At 49.2% G+C, this 16,607-nt stretch overlaps 1 protein-coding gene across 1 annotated transcript in view; it reads right to left on the bottom strand.

The window, feature by feature from the left end:
* NUP210L (nucleoporin 210 like) overlaps nt 1-16,607 on the bottom strand; it is a 48,790-nt gene that overhangs the window by 13,516 nt on the left and 18,667 nt on the right. The window contains exons 12-29 of the mRNA XM_054973307.1: nt 15,625-15,780; nt 14,051-14,249; nt 13,210-13,355; nt 12,906-13,127; nt 12,578-12,751; nt 11,394-11,586; nt 11,072-11,160; nt 10,808-10,912; nt 9,371-9,472; nt 8,347-8,475; nt 7,933-8,060; nt 6,378-6,510; nt 6,012-6,074; nt 5,101-5,280; nt 3,887-3,967; nt 3,460-3,591; nt 2,781-2,939; nt 156-247 (exon numbers count right to left, since the gene is read on the bottom strand). Coding sequence (XP_054829282.1) covers nt 156-247; nt 2,781-2,939; nt 3,460-3,591; nt 3,887-3,967; nt 5,101-5,280; nt 6,012-6,074; nt 6,378-6,510; nt 7,933-8,060; nt 8,347-8,475; nt 9,371-9,472; nt 10,808-10,912; nt 11,072-11,160; nt 11,394-11,586; nt 12,578-12,751; nt 12,906-13,127; nt 13,210-13,355; nt 14,051-14,249; nt 15,625-15,780 — 2,483 coding nt within the window. The remainder of the gene's footprint in view (nt 1-155; nt 248-2,780; nt 2,940-3,459; nt 3,592-3,886; nt 3,968-5,100; nt 5,281-6,011; nt 6,075-6,377; nt 6,511-7,932; nt 8,061-8,346; nt 8,476-9,370; nt 9,473-10,807; nt 10,913-11,071; nt 11,161-11,393; nt 11,587-12,577; nt 12,752-12,905; nt 13,128-13,209; nt 13,356-14,050; nt 14,250-15,624; nt 15,781-16,607) is intronic.

Genomic DNA, 16,607 nt, shown 5'->3' with positions numbered 1-16,607 from the left:
TCACACCAGTCATAACCAGCTGGAGGAAAAGGGGAGAGTCTTTACTGCAAACCAGCTTCTTTGCACTGCAGGGTCTTTCTTAGGTGAAAACGCAGTCTTCTTCTTCCCACCTCTGCCCTCCTCCCTCCTCACCCCTCTTGTATTTACTCCAATACCTGTTAGTGAGCAACTTGAGCTGTGAATTCATGGACATCAAAATTTGTTCTGTGGGGCACTCTGGGGAGAAGAGCTGAAGTTTGTCAAAAACCTGTAAGGACAGAACAAGGATCCCGTGGACAGAGGGAAGGGCAGGAACCACGCACCTCCCTTTTCATCTCACCTGCTTAAGTGACCTAGGGGTGCAAAGGAGGCCAACGAGGCATCTGCTGGCATCCCCTTTCAAAGCAACTGTTAAAGGTACAGGAGCCCTGTTCTCTTTACCTCCTTCTTTCCCATTCATGTCAGCCTATCAAGGCCTGAAACATTTGCAAAGGATACAGAGGGGTTTTTTTTTGCTTCTTATGGATAGCAAAAAGTCAACACCAAGACAATGGATTAGATCCTATGTACAGCCAGAGGAATGTGCTGGCAGAGGGAGGCCTTTCCTACCCTCCCCAGCAGCCCTCTGGGAGTGTCAGAAAGGCTGGGGAGGGCCACACAATGCAGACAGGTGTAGTGAGAAGAGGGAAGCAGGCAAAAAATCCCTCACCTCTTCCACTAATGGAACTTCCACCGACGCCAGGGGCTCTACTCATACTCTTAGTTGCGTCCCCCTCCTCGCTGCTGCTGCCCATATTGTGGGGCTCTTTGGGTCCCCTTCCACACTGCTGTTTCAGGGCTCAGAGGAAAAGGCAGGAAAGATCATCCTAGACCTCTCCTTTCCACTGGTGGTACAGAGCATCCAGCCCGATTGCTTCAGACACTTTCATGGCTAGATGCCAGGAGCATCTTCTCTACATTGCAAAATACCTACCGATTGGTTTTTTTAAAAGGCGATTTCTTTTACTACTAAGCATATATTTAATGTGGAGCATTGCTGAGAAAACAACAGTGGGATCCCCTGTCCAATGAGGTAAAGGAGAGTTCAGAAACTGAAGCTGATTGCAGGGGATGAGGTGGGGAGAGAGAGGTGGTGCTGGGAGGAGCTGCAGCGAAGGAAACTGGAACACATGCAGCTGTGTGTATGTGTGTGTGTGTGTGTGTGTACGCATAACAGTGCAATCCTATATGGAGTTGCTCCAGTCTAAGTCCACTGATTACAACTGGCTTAGACTGGAGTAACTCTGCACAGACCTGCATTGTAAAATGCTTCACTTAGCAAGCTGCCTTCTGATGGGGGTGGGGGGCACTTCAGTTTGGATCCCAGAGATCTGTTTCACTAATGGCGTCATTTTTTCCTGGTATAAGGATCCCTCCCCCAACGTAAGTGTCTCTTGCATCAAGAAAAAGCTCCTTCCACTGGCATGAGTGGAAAAGACTCACCAGCCCTTTAGTTCTGTTCACTTGGCTGGGAGTTCTTTGCTCCAGTCCAGGCCTAAAGATGCGCACTGACAAGGAGACAGGCAGCCTGGCCTGCAACTCTGCCTTTTGCTGTGGTCTGATGTGTAGATATCACAGCTGGGGACACTTTGAATGGGATGAAGATCAATGCAACCATACACTAACGACTGCACATGAAATCACCAGTTAAAAACTACACATGCTACGATCCGGAGGAGTTAGCCATGTTAGGCTGCAATAGCAAAATAGCAAAGAGTCCAGTAGCACCTTTAAGACTGACCAACTTAATTGTTGCATAAGCTTTCGAGAGCCACAGCTCTTTTTTGTCAGATGCAAGGCATCCGATGAAGAGAGCTGTGGCTCTCGAAAGCTTATGCTACAATTAAGTTGGTTAGTCTTAAAGGTGCTACTGAACTCTTTGCTACAAATTCTGTGGGAATGCTATCTGGGTTAGGACCAAAGCAAGGTTGAACTTGGTAGGAAAAGAGACACGCAAGAACAGAAAATCGGCTATTTGGGATTACGTGGAAACATGTGGAGGCCAGTGCCAGGGCCGGATCGAGGGGGGGCAGGGGGGTTAGTCTGCCCCCGGCGCTACCAGGGAGGGGTGCCGGGAGCAGCTGCCAGGAGCGCGGGAGCGGCAGTGCGGGCAGCCTTGCAGCCTCCCGCACAAGCCTTTCACCTGCCCCGCAGGACAGGGGGCGGCCGGTTTGCCACGCGTCCCCTGTCCTGCAGGGCAGGCAAAAGGCAGCGCAGCCACCCGCGCCATTCACCTGCCCTGCAGGACAGGGGCGGCCGGGGCGCCCCCTGTCCTGTAGGGCAGGTGAATGGCGCAGGTGGCCTTGCAGCCCCCCGCGCTGCCTTTTGCCTGCCCTGCAGGACAGGGCGCATGTGACAAGCCGGCTGCCCCGTCCTGCAGGGCAGGCGAAAGGCAGCGCGGGGGGCTGCAAAGCCGCCCGCGCCATTCGCCTGCGGGGAGGCGAATGGCACGGGCGGCTTCCCAGCCCCACACACTGCCTCCGCCGCTCTGCCTGCGTGATAACGTCACCGAAATGTCATCACGCAGCGGGCCAGACCAGGGTTGCCCTGGGCGCCGGCAACCCTAGATCCGGCCCTGGCCAGTGCCGTCTTCCGCAAAGTGGGCCAGTGTGTGGCCAGATCACAGGACCAGAATGAAATGGATTCAATTCCCTGCTCAGCTACAATGGCCAGTACATGACGCTCTGAGCCTCTTGGAAGAAAAGCAGGATAAGTATGAGAGGAATTAACAAAGGCACTTGGAGAAGTCTGTGGGGCCTTACCAGTATCTGCACCTCATCCGCGAGCTCAGTGAGGTTCCCTTCGAACTGCCTGCTGTGGGCATCCAGAGCCTGCACCGTCACTTTGATGCTTGTTCTCCCAGCGGTCCTTGCGTGCACAACCATAGCGAAGTTGCTCTCTGGAGAAAGCTGCAGGGAAACCTGGAGGAGAAAGGAATTGGTTTGGAAACTTATCCAGGATCCCTTTTTTATTACAGAAGGTTAGAGCAATCAGAAAGCCACCCCCCCCCCACCAAGAATTTCCTGCCTATTATAAGCTATCTGTTTTTTTCTTGTATTATAGTTGACTTTAATATTGTGTAATTTGTTTTCCTGTTTACGCACTGTATGTTGTTTTTAAAGTTAATAAAAAGTTTATTTAAAAAAAAAAAGAATTTCCTGCCTCGTTTGTTGTCAGCAAGGCTGCCGATTTTAAAATGCCTTTGAAAGGGATTACACAGGATTCATTTTAGGCTCAATCAAAAAGAGTCCAGTAGCACCTTTAAGACTAACCAATTTTATTGTAGCATAAGCTTTCGAGAATCAAGTTCTCTTCGTCAGATGCCTGATCAATATTTCTGTATCGGCCCAGTTTTGATCAGGCATCTGACGAAGAGAACTTGAACTCCCTGCGAAACCATTTTGTTGGAATTATGGTGGGCAGCAAAGGACAGGTCCATACCTCTGACTGTCTGGGAAGGAGGTCCAGGACGTCCCGTTTGCTCATGGCCCAGTGGAACGTCAGCCCTGGATTGGCGTTCCCAAAGGAGAATGGCGTCAGGGTACTGGTTAGTCCCACAACATACACTGGCATCTGCAAAGACAATCTTCATTCACGTTTTTGTGCAGTCAGCATTCTGGGCTTTGGTCCTCAGTGTGACGTGGATTATTGCCAGGGCAAAAACGTCCTGTGTTGGGGTGGGATCCTGGGCAGGGTCTCAGGCCAAGAGAAAGACTGGCACCAGAGGTAATCTGTCCGAGCAATTTCTGGGACCCAAATTCACTGTCTGACCAGCAATTTCTCAAGATATGGAGAAATGTGATCTGGAAAAGGGCATGATCCAAAGGAGGAGGGGTTCGAGACAGATACTACTACATGGCAGACTCACCTCAGTGCCTGTGATGAGCCTGGTGGCAGGAGCGTAAATCCTTATTGCTCTCAACTGAACCACTTCTAGGTCCACTTGATCCTGTGGAGCAAGGCAAAGGGCTGAGATGGGAATAAGGGAAGGATGGGCGTCTCACAGATTGCTCCATTTGGGGCTCCTCTGCAGGGGCAGGGATGCAGCATGAGGGTGCAGCAGAGAGACAGAAGCACCGGGAGGCTGACTGGTAGCCCATACAGAGTCAAGATCGGGTCACTCCCTCCCCACTTCCAGGCAGTGAGAACTTCCAGGGCAGTCTTAAATCACGATATCTTGGCTGGTCCCTGTGTGGATCATGGAGGCAGCACAAGGGGCCCACCCACAGCCAAGGTAGAGCTCTCTTAGAGAAAAACATAATGTATTGTCGAAGGCTTTCACGGCCGGAGAACGATGGTTGTTGTGGGTTTTCCGGGCTGTATTGCCGTGGTCTTGGCATTGTAGTTCCTGACGTTTCGCCAGCAGCTGTGGCTGGCATCTTCAGAGGTGTAGCACCAAAAGACAGAGATCTCTGTGTCACTGTGACACTGAGAGATCTCTGTCTTTTGGTGCTACACCTCTGAAGATGCCAGCCACAGCTGCTGTGGAAACGTCAGGAACTACAATGCCAAGACCACGGCAATACAGCCCAGAAAACCCACAACAACCAAAAACATAATGGTTCATTAACCTAAGGAGAAAGTGGGAAGCTTTAAAAACTGACAATAGCCCAGAAGGCACGAAATGTTGAAAGCAGCTGAGGGTCAGTCAAAGGATAAAGAGAGGAGCTGGATGTTCACGTTTCAATCTACAGAGGAACTGACTGTTCAGGGGATGATTCCCACTTGCCAAGAAGCCCAGCCACTCGTTTCCAACCTGGCAGACTCACCACCCTCCAAAGAGCTTTCCTCCAGCCTCAGGGGCCTTTGCTTAGTGCAGTAAGAGGACAGGGGTAGGACCCACCCCATCAAAGAAACATTCCATCCTGTTCTCCCAAGATTTCTGTCACACTGCAGCAATGAGCAAGACACAGAAGGCAAGACGGGACTCTGGATATCCACAGAGGATTCGGTACTCAGGCTTATGGGGTGATGGGGCGGGGAGAGGACAAGCACATTAAAGCTGCGACAGCAGTTCTACTCTTTGGGACTTGAGTCTCCCAAGGCTCCAGTGAGTGCCCATCTCTTGCAAGAAGGAAGTACCTGTGAAAAAACAATGACTTTCCCCGTGTCTTCGTTCACGGCCCGAATGGTCCCTTGCACAGTGGCTGTGCCCACAGCCCTGGCGGTGACTTGTCCGAGTCCATTGACCATGGCCACAGTCTGGTTACTGATTGAGAAGTGAATGAGGGACTGTGGCTGTGGGCCGCCTTCTGACATCACCTGCCATTTGATGCAAATACACACACACAGGAAGTTGGCAGAGGTGGAAGAACAAGACACAAAGCATCCTCCGTCTGGACATCACCTTGGATACAAATAGGACGCAAAAGCCACAGTGCTCCTGCCAGTCTACAGGGGAGGGGTTCCTGGACACACTTCTTTGCTGGATGTCAAGCTTGTGCTGGGACACTGTTTCCTTCAGCTCGGGAGCCACATGTCCCTTTGACATGCCATTTGTGGCTCTTCTGAGCACCATTCCTCAGTGTGACACCTGCACCATGTTCTGGGAAAGTGGGAAGGCCCTTGGACTAACAGGGCTTGTGCCTGGCAATTGGCTCCCATCTTGAAACAGCTGTTGCCTGAGGGACCAGTAAGCTGCTAGCCTCCCTGAGGTACATGCCATGGGCCAGAGATGGATGTCAATGTAGCTCTTTTGGTTTAAGGTAATTGCAAATGCGGCTCTCCATGAGCCATGGAGTGAGCACCACTCCCTTCAGGGACATGCTTGACATCAGGAAGAGATGGCAAAAGCAGGCAGCAGTAGCCATAGCTGGACACTGAGCCTTTGACCCTTTGTTGCAGCACCTCACAGGCTCCACCACCGCTAAGTGTTAGATTTAGAGAGAGAGAGAGAGAGAGAGAGAAAGAGAGAGAGAAAGCAAAGCTGGGGCACAAGGAAAGAAGGGGACAGACAATGGGAATACTTAATCAGCCTGGGATTCTCAGTTCACCTGCATCATGTTGTGTGGAATGAGGGTCATTTTCTTTGGGATGAGTTTGAATGGTGGGAAGACCTGTCGTGGACAACAGAAACAAAGTTTGTGATTCACGATTGTCTTTAACCATACCCCCCCACACACACACGAAAAAGGATGCTGGAGCAATTTATCTTCTCATTCAGCAGTGCCTTCTAAAAACCAAGGCCAGCTTCCAGCTTTGCAGAAGTACCACAAGAGCTTTCCAGAGATCTACCTGTTTCGTACAAGGGATCTCATCATTTACATCATTTTTCAAGCTCTTTTTCAACAGCATTTCTGAGGGGGAAAGATCTCCTAGACAACGGCAATAAACACACACAAACAGCTAGGATGTCTCACCTCCACCTTCCGAGGTGCAGATGTGAATTTTGTCCCCATCTTGTCCCAGGCCGTGGCTACCAAAGTTGTTTGTCCCACTGCCACAGCTCGGAGCAAGTATACTTCAGAGTATTCACCCACTTCTTCCATCAGCCTGAAATAAAAACAGTTGTTGGTTTTAGCGAATCAAATATTTTGTGATCTTTCTTACACTGTAGTTCAAGTCTTTGATCATTTATGCATAAACATCTTTTGCTAACACTTTTTAAAGATGTTGTGGTGTTTGCTTATATTTTTGTAAACTGTACTAGGACTTCATTAATGTTGCACTTGTAGCATTGAATTATGCATGATTTCCTGCCTTTTGATTTTACAAAATTCCCAAGGTGGCTAACAATTACATTATAAACAAAGAAAACCAATTTTTAAAATGCTAACATGAAAGCTAAAGCTGTGCGGCGTATAAAATACTGAGCCCACTGAAAAGAATAATAATAACAACATTCAATTTATATACCGCCCTTCAGGACAACTTAATGCCCACTCAAAGCGGTTTACAAAGTATGTTATTATTATCCCCACCTCAATCCCCTTGTGAGGTGGGTGGGGCTGAGAGAGAGCTCTGAGAGAGCTGAGACTTGACTCAAGGTCACGTGGAGGAGTGGGGAATCAAACCCGGTTCTCCAGATTACAGTCCCATCACTCTTAACCACTACATCAAGAATAGAAGCTTGGCTGATAGTCTGGGGTCTTCTACTGGCCGGAAGGTGAATTTTGCCTTCTTCCCAACTTTCCCCTTCGTGGGATTCAACCCCCTCACTTCTGTTTCCCAGGACTGCTTTTCTCCTGTGAGCTGCTATCCCATAAGAACGCTTGAATATGCCGTGCGTACCTGAGATGCAGCCACACAGATACTCACACACTCGTAGCACAGAGACCACAGCCTGCCTTTCTCCCCAATGGGGACCCAAAGTGCCTTACATCGTTCTCCTTGCCTGGACCAGAACTCTTATGTAGGACAAGTGCTGAGTGTTTGGGGAGGGTTCCTTCTACTGAGTGAACTGTGGGGGCGTCAAGATGAAATGGCTGGAGGGGCCGTACTTCCATCCCTGTGCGTCTGCCTGTGAAAGGGACATACTTCCGTAAGGGGCTTCAACCGGACAGAGGCCTCTCTGCTCTTGGACAGCTGAGCTCACACCAGTCCTCTCTACCATGGAGGCTGCTGTATTTGTTTCCTTTGTTCTTGCCTTTATTCTGGTCTGTAGGTGTGAGGGGCAGGGTGATGTCAGTAAAGCGTGCTGGTGTGTGTGTGTGTGTGTGGGGGGGTGCCTGCTTCCCTGTGTGGAACATGGGCGCTGTCATCCTCCCATCCTATGACCGATGTGTTGGGGTTACTGTGACTTCCAGCAAGGTTGTTATGCTCTCAGCTACTTGAAGCTGGTTTTCTTTGGCGTTGCTTTTCTCAGCAGAGGTATGCTGGTACCTCACTGGTGCCACAAGTCAACCTTTACCAAAAAGGCCATGCAGTGACTTACAAATTAGTGCAGAACTTGACAAGTTACAGTGCAGGACTTACATAAGCGTGACGATAGGGGAGGCTGCCTTCAACTGGAGTCGCATGTACATGAAGTATCTGCTCCGGAAGGGGTGTCGATGATATCCCAGGACTCTCACTGAGACCAGCACAGATTTGCCGACCTCGATCTTGGGAAACAGAGAGCTTTTAAAAACACTTTTTGAAGTAAAAATCCCGTAAGAACGCTTGAATATGCCATGTGTATCTGAGATGCAGCCACACAGATGTTCACACTTGTAGCACAGAGACCCAGCCCAAAGATCACACATACACACACACACACACACACACACACAGAGATGTCTGGGCACATGGCAGAGCAAATGAAATCCCATGTTCTTGAAGGCGCTGCCTGCAAATTCAGCATCTGTAGCTGACTGGCAACATTTCTGGCTAGCCTGATGCTGGTCTCACCTTGTCAATGAGGTCCACTTCCAGCTCAAACATATTGGATACCCTCAGATAAGCTGTAGCCGGTCCCAGGAAGGCCAGACAGAGATCATAAACTTCCAAGGTCAGAGAACCAGGGAGGACTGGAATGACCTTCAAGAAAATGCAATCACTGATAAGGATGAACTCGACCTGGCGAGATCATATTTCTGACATTTATTTTACATTCCACTTTTCCAAAATGACAAATTCAGTTCAAAGCAACTTACACCTTTATATGCAGTAGCAAAAAGATCAATCTGATTAAAATTACAACTTAAAAAAAAAAACCTAGCAGCAAACGGGCTATTTACAAAGTAGAGCAAAACCAAAGAGGAGATATTAGTAAACTGAGGAGTGTGCTGACAGTGAGAGCGGTCCCTCAGTGGAACAGGCTTCCTTGGGAGGTGGAGGGCTCTCCTTCTTTGGAGGTCTTTAAGCAGAGGCTAGATGGCCACTGGACAGCAATGCTGATTTTGTGAACCTGGGCAGATCATGAGAGGGAGGGCAGGAAGGGTTACATCAGTGCTTATTTCTCGTGGCCCCTTCTTACATGCCACTTTGGGATCAGGAAGCAATTTCCCCCAGGCCAGTTTGGCTAGGGATCCTGATGGTGTTTTGCCCTCTTCTGGGCATGGAGCAAGTGTCACTGGAGGGTGTGGAGGGAGGAGGTAGTTATGAATTTCCTGAATTGTGCAGGGGGTTGGGCTAGATGACCCTGGAGGTCCCTTCCAACCCTATCATTCTATGAATAGAAATGTTTAAAAGCTTGCTGGAATAGACATGTCCGGAGCCTGAACTCCAACAATGAAGGCACCTGGCAGCCTCTGAGAGGAGGGAATTCCAAAGATATGCAGACCACTGCACAGGAGGCTCTACCCTGGTCCGCAGCTACCTTGCCTCAGAAAGGAGGAGGACACAAAGGAAGGCCTCTAGTGAAATTCTACAGGGGAGACTCTGAGACTCCCTGCTCTCTTTCTGATCAGGACTCCCAGTGTAAGGCACTCACATGAACCACACTCTCTGTCTCCAGGTAGGTGATGTTCACCATCTCCTCTGCACTGTTGTTGACAAGGAAGTAGCCGGAGCCTTCCACCAGTGCAAACGCTTCCTGGGCAGGCACAAAAATAAGCAAGGTTTTTAGAGCGGGATCAGGCCTGACTCTTTCTCTGATTAGCCGGCCTGAAAGCACCAGCTTATCCAAGGCTGCTGTTTATCCTTGAGTGAAACAACAAGTTTGCTTGGCAGAACAGAAGAGCCAAGCCTTTATGCAGACACCTGCTGGTTACCATTCCACTGAGAAAAGTCTGAAGGTTTCCTCCAGACTAAGGAGCCTTCTCTTGCAGGAAGAGTATGTTTGGGAAAAGGCTCCTTAGGCTCAGGGAAGGCTCTTTGGAGGGTGGTTGGATTTAACAGAGGAATTCTCAATACACGCAAGAGCCAGAGACGATGAGAAGATGTGCCTGCATTTATAGATGCATGTCCACCCGTTCACGCCTAAAGTAAAGGTGGGGTTGGGGTCTATTTGATTTTGGCTACTAAACAAGATGGAGAGTTGACTGAGAAAATGTAACATATTGTCAAGTGCTTATCCAGCAGTTCATAGATCCAGAGGAGTTAGCCGTGTTAGTCTGTAGTAGCAAAATCAAAAAGAGTCCAGTAGCACCTTTAAGACTAACCAATTTTACTGTAGCATAAGCTTTCGAGAATCAAGTTTCTGTACCAGGCATCTGACGAAGAGAACTGTGATTCTCGAAAGCTTATGCTACAATAAAGTTGGTTAGTCTTAAAGGTGCTACTGGACTCTTTTTGATTATCCAGCGGCGTCATCTTTACACCTCAGTGGTTGTATGAACTGCCTAGGGCTTGGATCTGCTGGATAATTCTGCTGACACAACACATTTCCATAAGCAGACGATGACCTTCTCGCCTTCATCATTCCACTGTAGCCTTCCTCAAATGCTGATTCTGGGGAAAAGGGATCCCCCACCCCCTAGCAACAGCATGATGGGAGTCACCAGCCTTCAGTGGGTGACAGGAATTGCCAAAAATTGCCCATCGCCCCCTTGCCTGTAGAAATCCTCTGGAGGATCCAAGGCAGTGGATTTCCCACTTCTCTGTCCTCCCTGCAGCTGGCCGTCTCACATGGTTTCCCCCTTTTCAGCTGCGGTGGGAGAAAGGGAGAGGAAGGAAAGAGCCACTTCTCCCAGAGCCTTCCCTAAGAAGAGTAATGTTATCACTACTTTTGGGGATGGAGAAGACTAAGAAAAGAAACCAAAGATTCTAGAACATCCACAAAGAAGGCGAGGAACCTAGCCTTGGAGCTGGGGATGTTACTCTTCAAACTGGGTAAGTTAAAGATGTGGCTGGGACTGGGATTTCCTCCTCTACTGACAGACAATGTGATCTGTCCCAAGCACTCCTTTAGTGCCATTCTTGTTCCTACCTTTACATCCGGGTGGTTGTACATGGTGACATTGTCGGGAACCACCGTCACATCTTCAACGAGTGACAGTTCCACAGCTGCAGAGGCAGGGGAGTTGGAGACCTCCTGTTCATAAACACAAACCAGAGAAACACTGCCTCAGAGGGTGCCTTCACACAAACAGCGTCAACACCAGGGATACACATTCGCCCCCCCCCGCCCCCGCCAAGCAGAGTGACCCTGCATGAGTTTTTTAAAAACTGCTCCATTTGAAAAAGTACTCACTTTGGGGCTGCCTCTTTCTGAATATTTCACGAAGCTGACTGCAATCAGAACAGTCCCTTTGATCTGATGAACCTCTAGGAGCTGATGCCCTGGCATTGGGAGCAGAGGCAGTGAAGGAGAAAGAGGCAGGATTTAAAATGTAACAGGTATTGCCATTTTAAGAAGGGGCCAAGACCCTTGCTCATCATGAGATTCATGGAGGACTGTTTTAAGCATCAGAGATGAGACATAATTATTTCACTCTCTCTCTCTCTCTCTCTCTCATACACACACACACACACACAGTTGCCTAAATTGTTCAGGGTGTGATGAGAAACTGTACCGTGAAGCCTGGTTTGTCCAGTCCCGTCATTCTTTGGTACCATCTGCATGGACCGGGGGTGAGTGAAGTGTGCAAGGGTTTCATTGGCTGACATCCATTCCAGGATCAGGGAACTGAAGTTGTCAAACTTTCGCCGGTGCTGGTCAAACAAAGCTAGTTCCAAGACTGTGTTCCGTAAACTGGACACGGGGACCTGTGGGCACCCCAACAGCCCACCAGAACGCATTTAACACCATGAAGCTGGATTCTAGAGGAAAACTACCATCTCTCTGGGATCGAAGCTAACACAGAGTACACTTTCTGCCACCCATCCACACACAAATACCATAATGCAGAGGTTTCCCTGTGGGGATGTACAGCCAAGTTGAAGGGAATTTAATTTAAAATTTTGGGGATATGCTTCTGGCATTGCCAAAACCAAACCAGGGCAATAGCTTGCCTTTCCTAAGCCTGCGTATGTAAGCCAGACTTGAATGAATACAAGGCAAGATGGGAGATGCAACCGCTAGACCAGAAGCTGGAGCCACGGTGGGTACAGAAGTTATATAGACACTATACACATGAAGCTGCCTTATATTGTATCAGACCATTGGTCTATCAAGGTCAATATTGTCTATGCAGACTGGCGGCAACTCTCCAAGGTCGCTGGCGGAAGTCTTTCGCATGACCTCCTGCCTGGTCCTTTTAACTGGAGATGCCAAGGATTGAATCTGGGACCTTCCGCCAGCAAAGCAGAGAGGCTCATCCACTGACCCACAGCCCCTCCGCAAGTCTGAGGTTAAGAGTTACAAACAGTGCAAGGAGCTGGAATCCCAAGCCAGGAACAACAGGAAGGGATTCTGTTCTGCTGATGAACGGCCCACTTTGGGGCGTTTATTCCTGGCCTGGAACCACCCTGAAGCCTCTTGCTGCTTTCCTATCACTGAGGCAAAAATGGTAGCCTCTGTTCCCTGCTTTGCCTGAAGAGGGCTCCGGTACACAGTTATATATAGTTCCAAGCTAGATCTTGGTGGCAGCCCCTCTGCGGTTTTCCATTCTAGCCCTGCAATTCCCATTAGTTTAAATATTATTATCAATTTAACATTCATGAAACAGTTTGTCCAACCTCTTCCCAATATTCCCCAAACAACCTGGAGCACTGAGATAAAACAGCAGCCTGGTAAACACTTTCCCAGAAAACTTACCAGCTGCTTGTGATGCTGTGGCAAGGGGCAAGGCGGGGTGCCAGCTGCCAGCTTGTACACGGGTGTCACAGCCATACTGGCAGGATGGGCACAAATGAACCTCACCTGCACCGTCTCCACAGCAGGACTAGGGTTCAGCACTCCGGGATGGTTGCCCACCTGGAATGTCAAGACCTTTGGGGAGCAAGCGAAGGGAGGGGGTCAGCCAGCAGGCTCTGCGAATTGTAAATGCAGCACAGAGGTGGAGGATGGGGCCGAGAGAGGGCAGCTTGCCCCTTATGGGCAAGAGAGTTGGGGATGGAAGGAAGCACACACACCTTCCTCCTACCTGTTCCCCCAGCTCCAGGCACGTGATCCGGTAAATATACTGGTTTGACTTCCTCTTGGCAGTTAATCGGACCTCCATCACATGGACTTTGTCCTCCTGCTCCATTGTGAGTTCTATGAAGAAGCGGGAGGGTTCCAAAACCCAAGGGCCAGGGCCGCCCTCGAACACCATTTCCTTTGTGGAATGCCAGGTCACCAGCGCCAGCTCCACGGGGTTCACCGCCTGGTTGCCATAGAGAGAAACGCATCTTAGGCCAAGTTCCTCGCTGATTTTCCTATCACTTCCATGCAGGCACCCTCCTCACCTTGAGAGGTTCATAAGCTGCGAAGGTGGCACTGGTTTCAAAATACTCCTCATAGACTGTGGCACTAGCCGTCACCAGCGTGTGTCCCAGAGACTTTGCTGCTAACTGGATGCTCGAGCAGAACGTCGGGCCTGCTTTCTGCTTGCCTGTAAAGAAGAACAGAACATCACATGCCTGCAAGGGCCACAATGGAGCGCATGGAACCCCCAGCCCTGTCTATACACGGCCAACAGCTCAGCGGATCATTGGGGGCTCAACTGCTGCACCTGGCGCCTCCCTCTAGTCCTTGGGGGAGTGCTCTGCAATGAGGGGGGGATCAGAGTAAGGAGTGTGCAGGCATGCAACTGACCACCAACTGCCCGTGGTTAAGACGGGGTGAAAGGGATGAGACCACAATGACCTAACGGGGATCAGGGTTTGGGGAATGGTGCCACCCCAGAGTGATGTTATGAGTAGGAAGATGGAAGTGCCATTGGCCTTCTGGATCAAGAGAAAGGAAAAGAAATAGTAGCCAAGCCCCAGCTAGGAACAGCTCTAGGGGGTCTTTGCCAGCCCTCAAGACACTTGAAGGTTGAAGAACCAGGGATGCTGGGACCTTCTGCAGGCAAAGGAGGCAATCTGCCACTGAGCAGCAGTCCTCCCCTTTATGCCCTGGCTCCGATTTCTCCCTTCCAAAGCTAGCAAGGTGGCCATGGGCAAATGACTGCTTGAAAGCTGGTTTTGGTTTTGTTCCGGGATTTTTCTGAACAGCGGGAATCAGAACCATCTTTGTGGAGTGGGGGTGGAGCTATGCTTGTGCGTGCAGGGTGGGAGCAGAGAGCCAAAAAAGCTGCCCCTTTACCCTCTTCATCCAAGGCGAACACGCCTTGCTTGTCCATACTGACATCCAGGGCTAAGAGGGAGCAGTCAGTGAAAGCGATCGTCTCCCCTGTCTCCTTCTCTGTGTGATACATCGTGAGTGGAGCCTCCAAGGTCTGTCCGATCTCAGCGTCTGCATGGAATGGCAGCAACTCCATCTTTGACAGCTTGAGCACACGTACCTGAGTGAGTAGGGAATACCCAAGACCCCAAGGAAGGAGGGATCAGTTGGCTACAGAATTCAACTGCCCCAAGGAAACTCTTCAAAAAGCTGGAGAAACACAGCTCACCCATGTTGAGGGGGGAACAGCAGAGGAAACAAAAGAGCCATAGAAGCACCATGAAGTTAAGGGCAAGGGGCTGGATCCTGGCTGAATTTTCCATCAGCAGAATGGAACTTTCCTGCCTGTCCATTCTCACTGCAGCCCTGCTGATCTCTACAACATGAGCAGGGGAGGGGGGAGTCTATCCATGGAAAGGTGGAATACATGGAAACTGCCAATTTAATTTGGATCCAATCAGAGAATGCTGAGAAGACCCCCCCCCCCGCCGCCCATAACTAGTATATTCCTAGCCCTCATGATTGTGTAGGAAACTCTTTAAAAATATAGTCAATGTGTGTTAAGGATTTCCTTCTGTGAGAGGGTCTAGATGGGCATTCCAGTTATTAAGGAGTGAGAACTTTTCATTCAATCCCTCCAGTCTGTTTCTCAGCAACATGCAACTTACTGTTAGGAACAGCTGGGCAATGCCTGTGTTTGCATACATGCACAAGTACAAGTGTAATTCTATACAGGGCAGAAGAAGCCCAGAATTTGGTAGCGAGTACAAAATCCAGCTCCCTGAGAAACTAGTGTTTTTTTTAAAAGCAAGTTTCTAGCCACTGTGGTTACACAGGCTCAAAAGTAACGTGGGCCGGAATGTCTGGTGAGATCTTCAAAGCCAATGGGCTGCTTAGGAGAACTGCTATCCTTCAGCCCTGTGTAACTTTTGTCTCTTTTCGTGACAAATGGGGAAAAAATCATGCAAAATAAGCACACAAAGGCAAAATGTGCTTGATTAGCATTCTGCACTGCAGAACGCAGCTTATTTTGATATGGGAACTGGGCCATCTTAGGCCCAAATGTTCATTTTTTCCCTAATCATTAAGTATACTCAGATGTTTGCTTACACAATGTTTGAAGTTCTGGAGGCATAACTAACAGCTGCTAGGAAAAAAATATCTGAGCAGAAGGTGGCCTTTTGGTATCCTTCCAGAGTGATCACAAAGGATGTACCTGTTCTTAGGAGCCCCGTCCACACTGCAAATGTATAGTGGTTTTCAGTCACTTTAACTATCATGGCTTCCGCTAAAGGATCCTGGGAATTGTAGTTTGATAAGGCTGCTGAGAATTCTGTGCAAAAGAATTTTCCTCACTGCCACCCTCCCTCCCTAACCTTTAATCACCAGATTTCTTGGGAAGGAGAAATTTGTGTCAAACCAGGTTAGTGCCAATTTGACCAGGCATCTAATTGCATTTATACTAAGCACTGCCAGCAACTCCGCTGGAGACTTGCCTGTATTTCTCCAAAATGGAAAGGATTCTGGACGTCTCTAGCCTGCACTGTGCTTTGTCCCTGGACTAGCCCTGCTGAGATCACCCCTTTCACAGTGACAGTGGACACCGTCTGATTGGAAGAGGTCCATGTGAAGTTGCCGCTGCCTCCTGTTACCTGTAAAAAGTTGGGAAGACAGAACCAAGAGAGAAAGTTCTACACGTAAGGAGCCTGTGCACCACAAACGGAAAAAGGTGTCATGTGCATGTGCGCGCCTCTGAATGAGAAACAGCAGTACTCATTTGCGGAAATGTCTGTGTGAGCTCCTGTGACTCACAAAACAGCTCCAGTATTGGAAAGCCACATAATGACCACTTGTGCTGTCTTTTAATCACAGGAAATGCAAGTAAAATGTTCAGCTACATTTTATTTGTATTGCACAGTGTGCCATTTTTTTTTCCAACAGCAGATGGTGAAATATAAAAACTCTGAAAAAAGACCAAGCTAGATGTTACAGCATCCACACGTCCCATCTGTGGGCACTGCTGCCATTTTCAAGCTGAACTCTGACCATTTATAAAAATAAAGGGACAGCCAAATCCTGATTGTGTAAGGAAACTGTCAGCCTAAAGCCAGGGTTTTGGTAAAAATGGCTGAACTCATGTTCAGAATTGTAAATGTTTTCAGGCTCTGGCCTAGTCAGATAAGTGCTGGCTGGGCTGATTAATAACACCGGTGGAGCAGTCTCTGAGTTCCCCAGAGATTCGACCTTGGGAGGCTGTTCTTGGAGAGCCTCTATGTTCACTCCCTAGGTTTTCACACAATAAACAGCTTAGTCCTGATTGGCTCTTGAGTTGCTGGGTGATGCACTGAGTCCTGAAAAAGTTGGCTTCTCAGCTCAACCAGCTCCCATTCCTTTCCTCTCTGAGCTAGCCTTCTTTGATCAAACTCAGACCGTGATGCAAGTACGCCAGAGGGAAGCAGAAAGCTGCATGCTATTCATC

Source organism: Eublepharis macularius, chromosome 1, assembly GCF_028583425.1.
Source record: "Eublepharis macularius isolate TG4126 chromosome 1, MPM_Emac_v1.0, whole genome shotgun sequence".
Taxonomy (NCBI): domain Eukaryota; kingdom Metazoa; phylum Chordata; class Lepidosauria; order Squamata; family Eublepharidae; genus Eublepharis; species Eublepharis macularius.
This window is presented reverse-complemented; position numbering and strand designations above follow the sequence as displayed.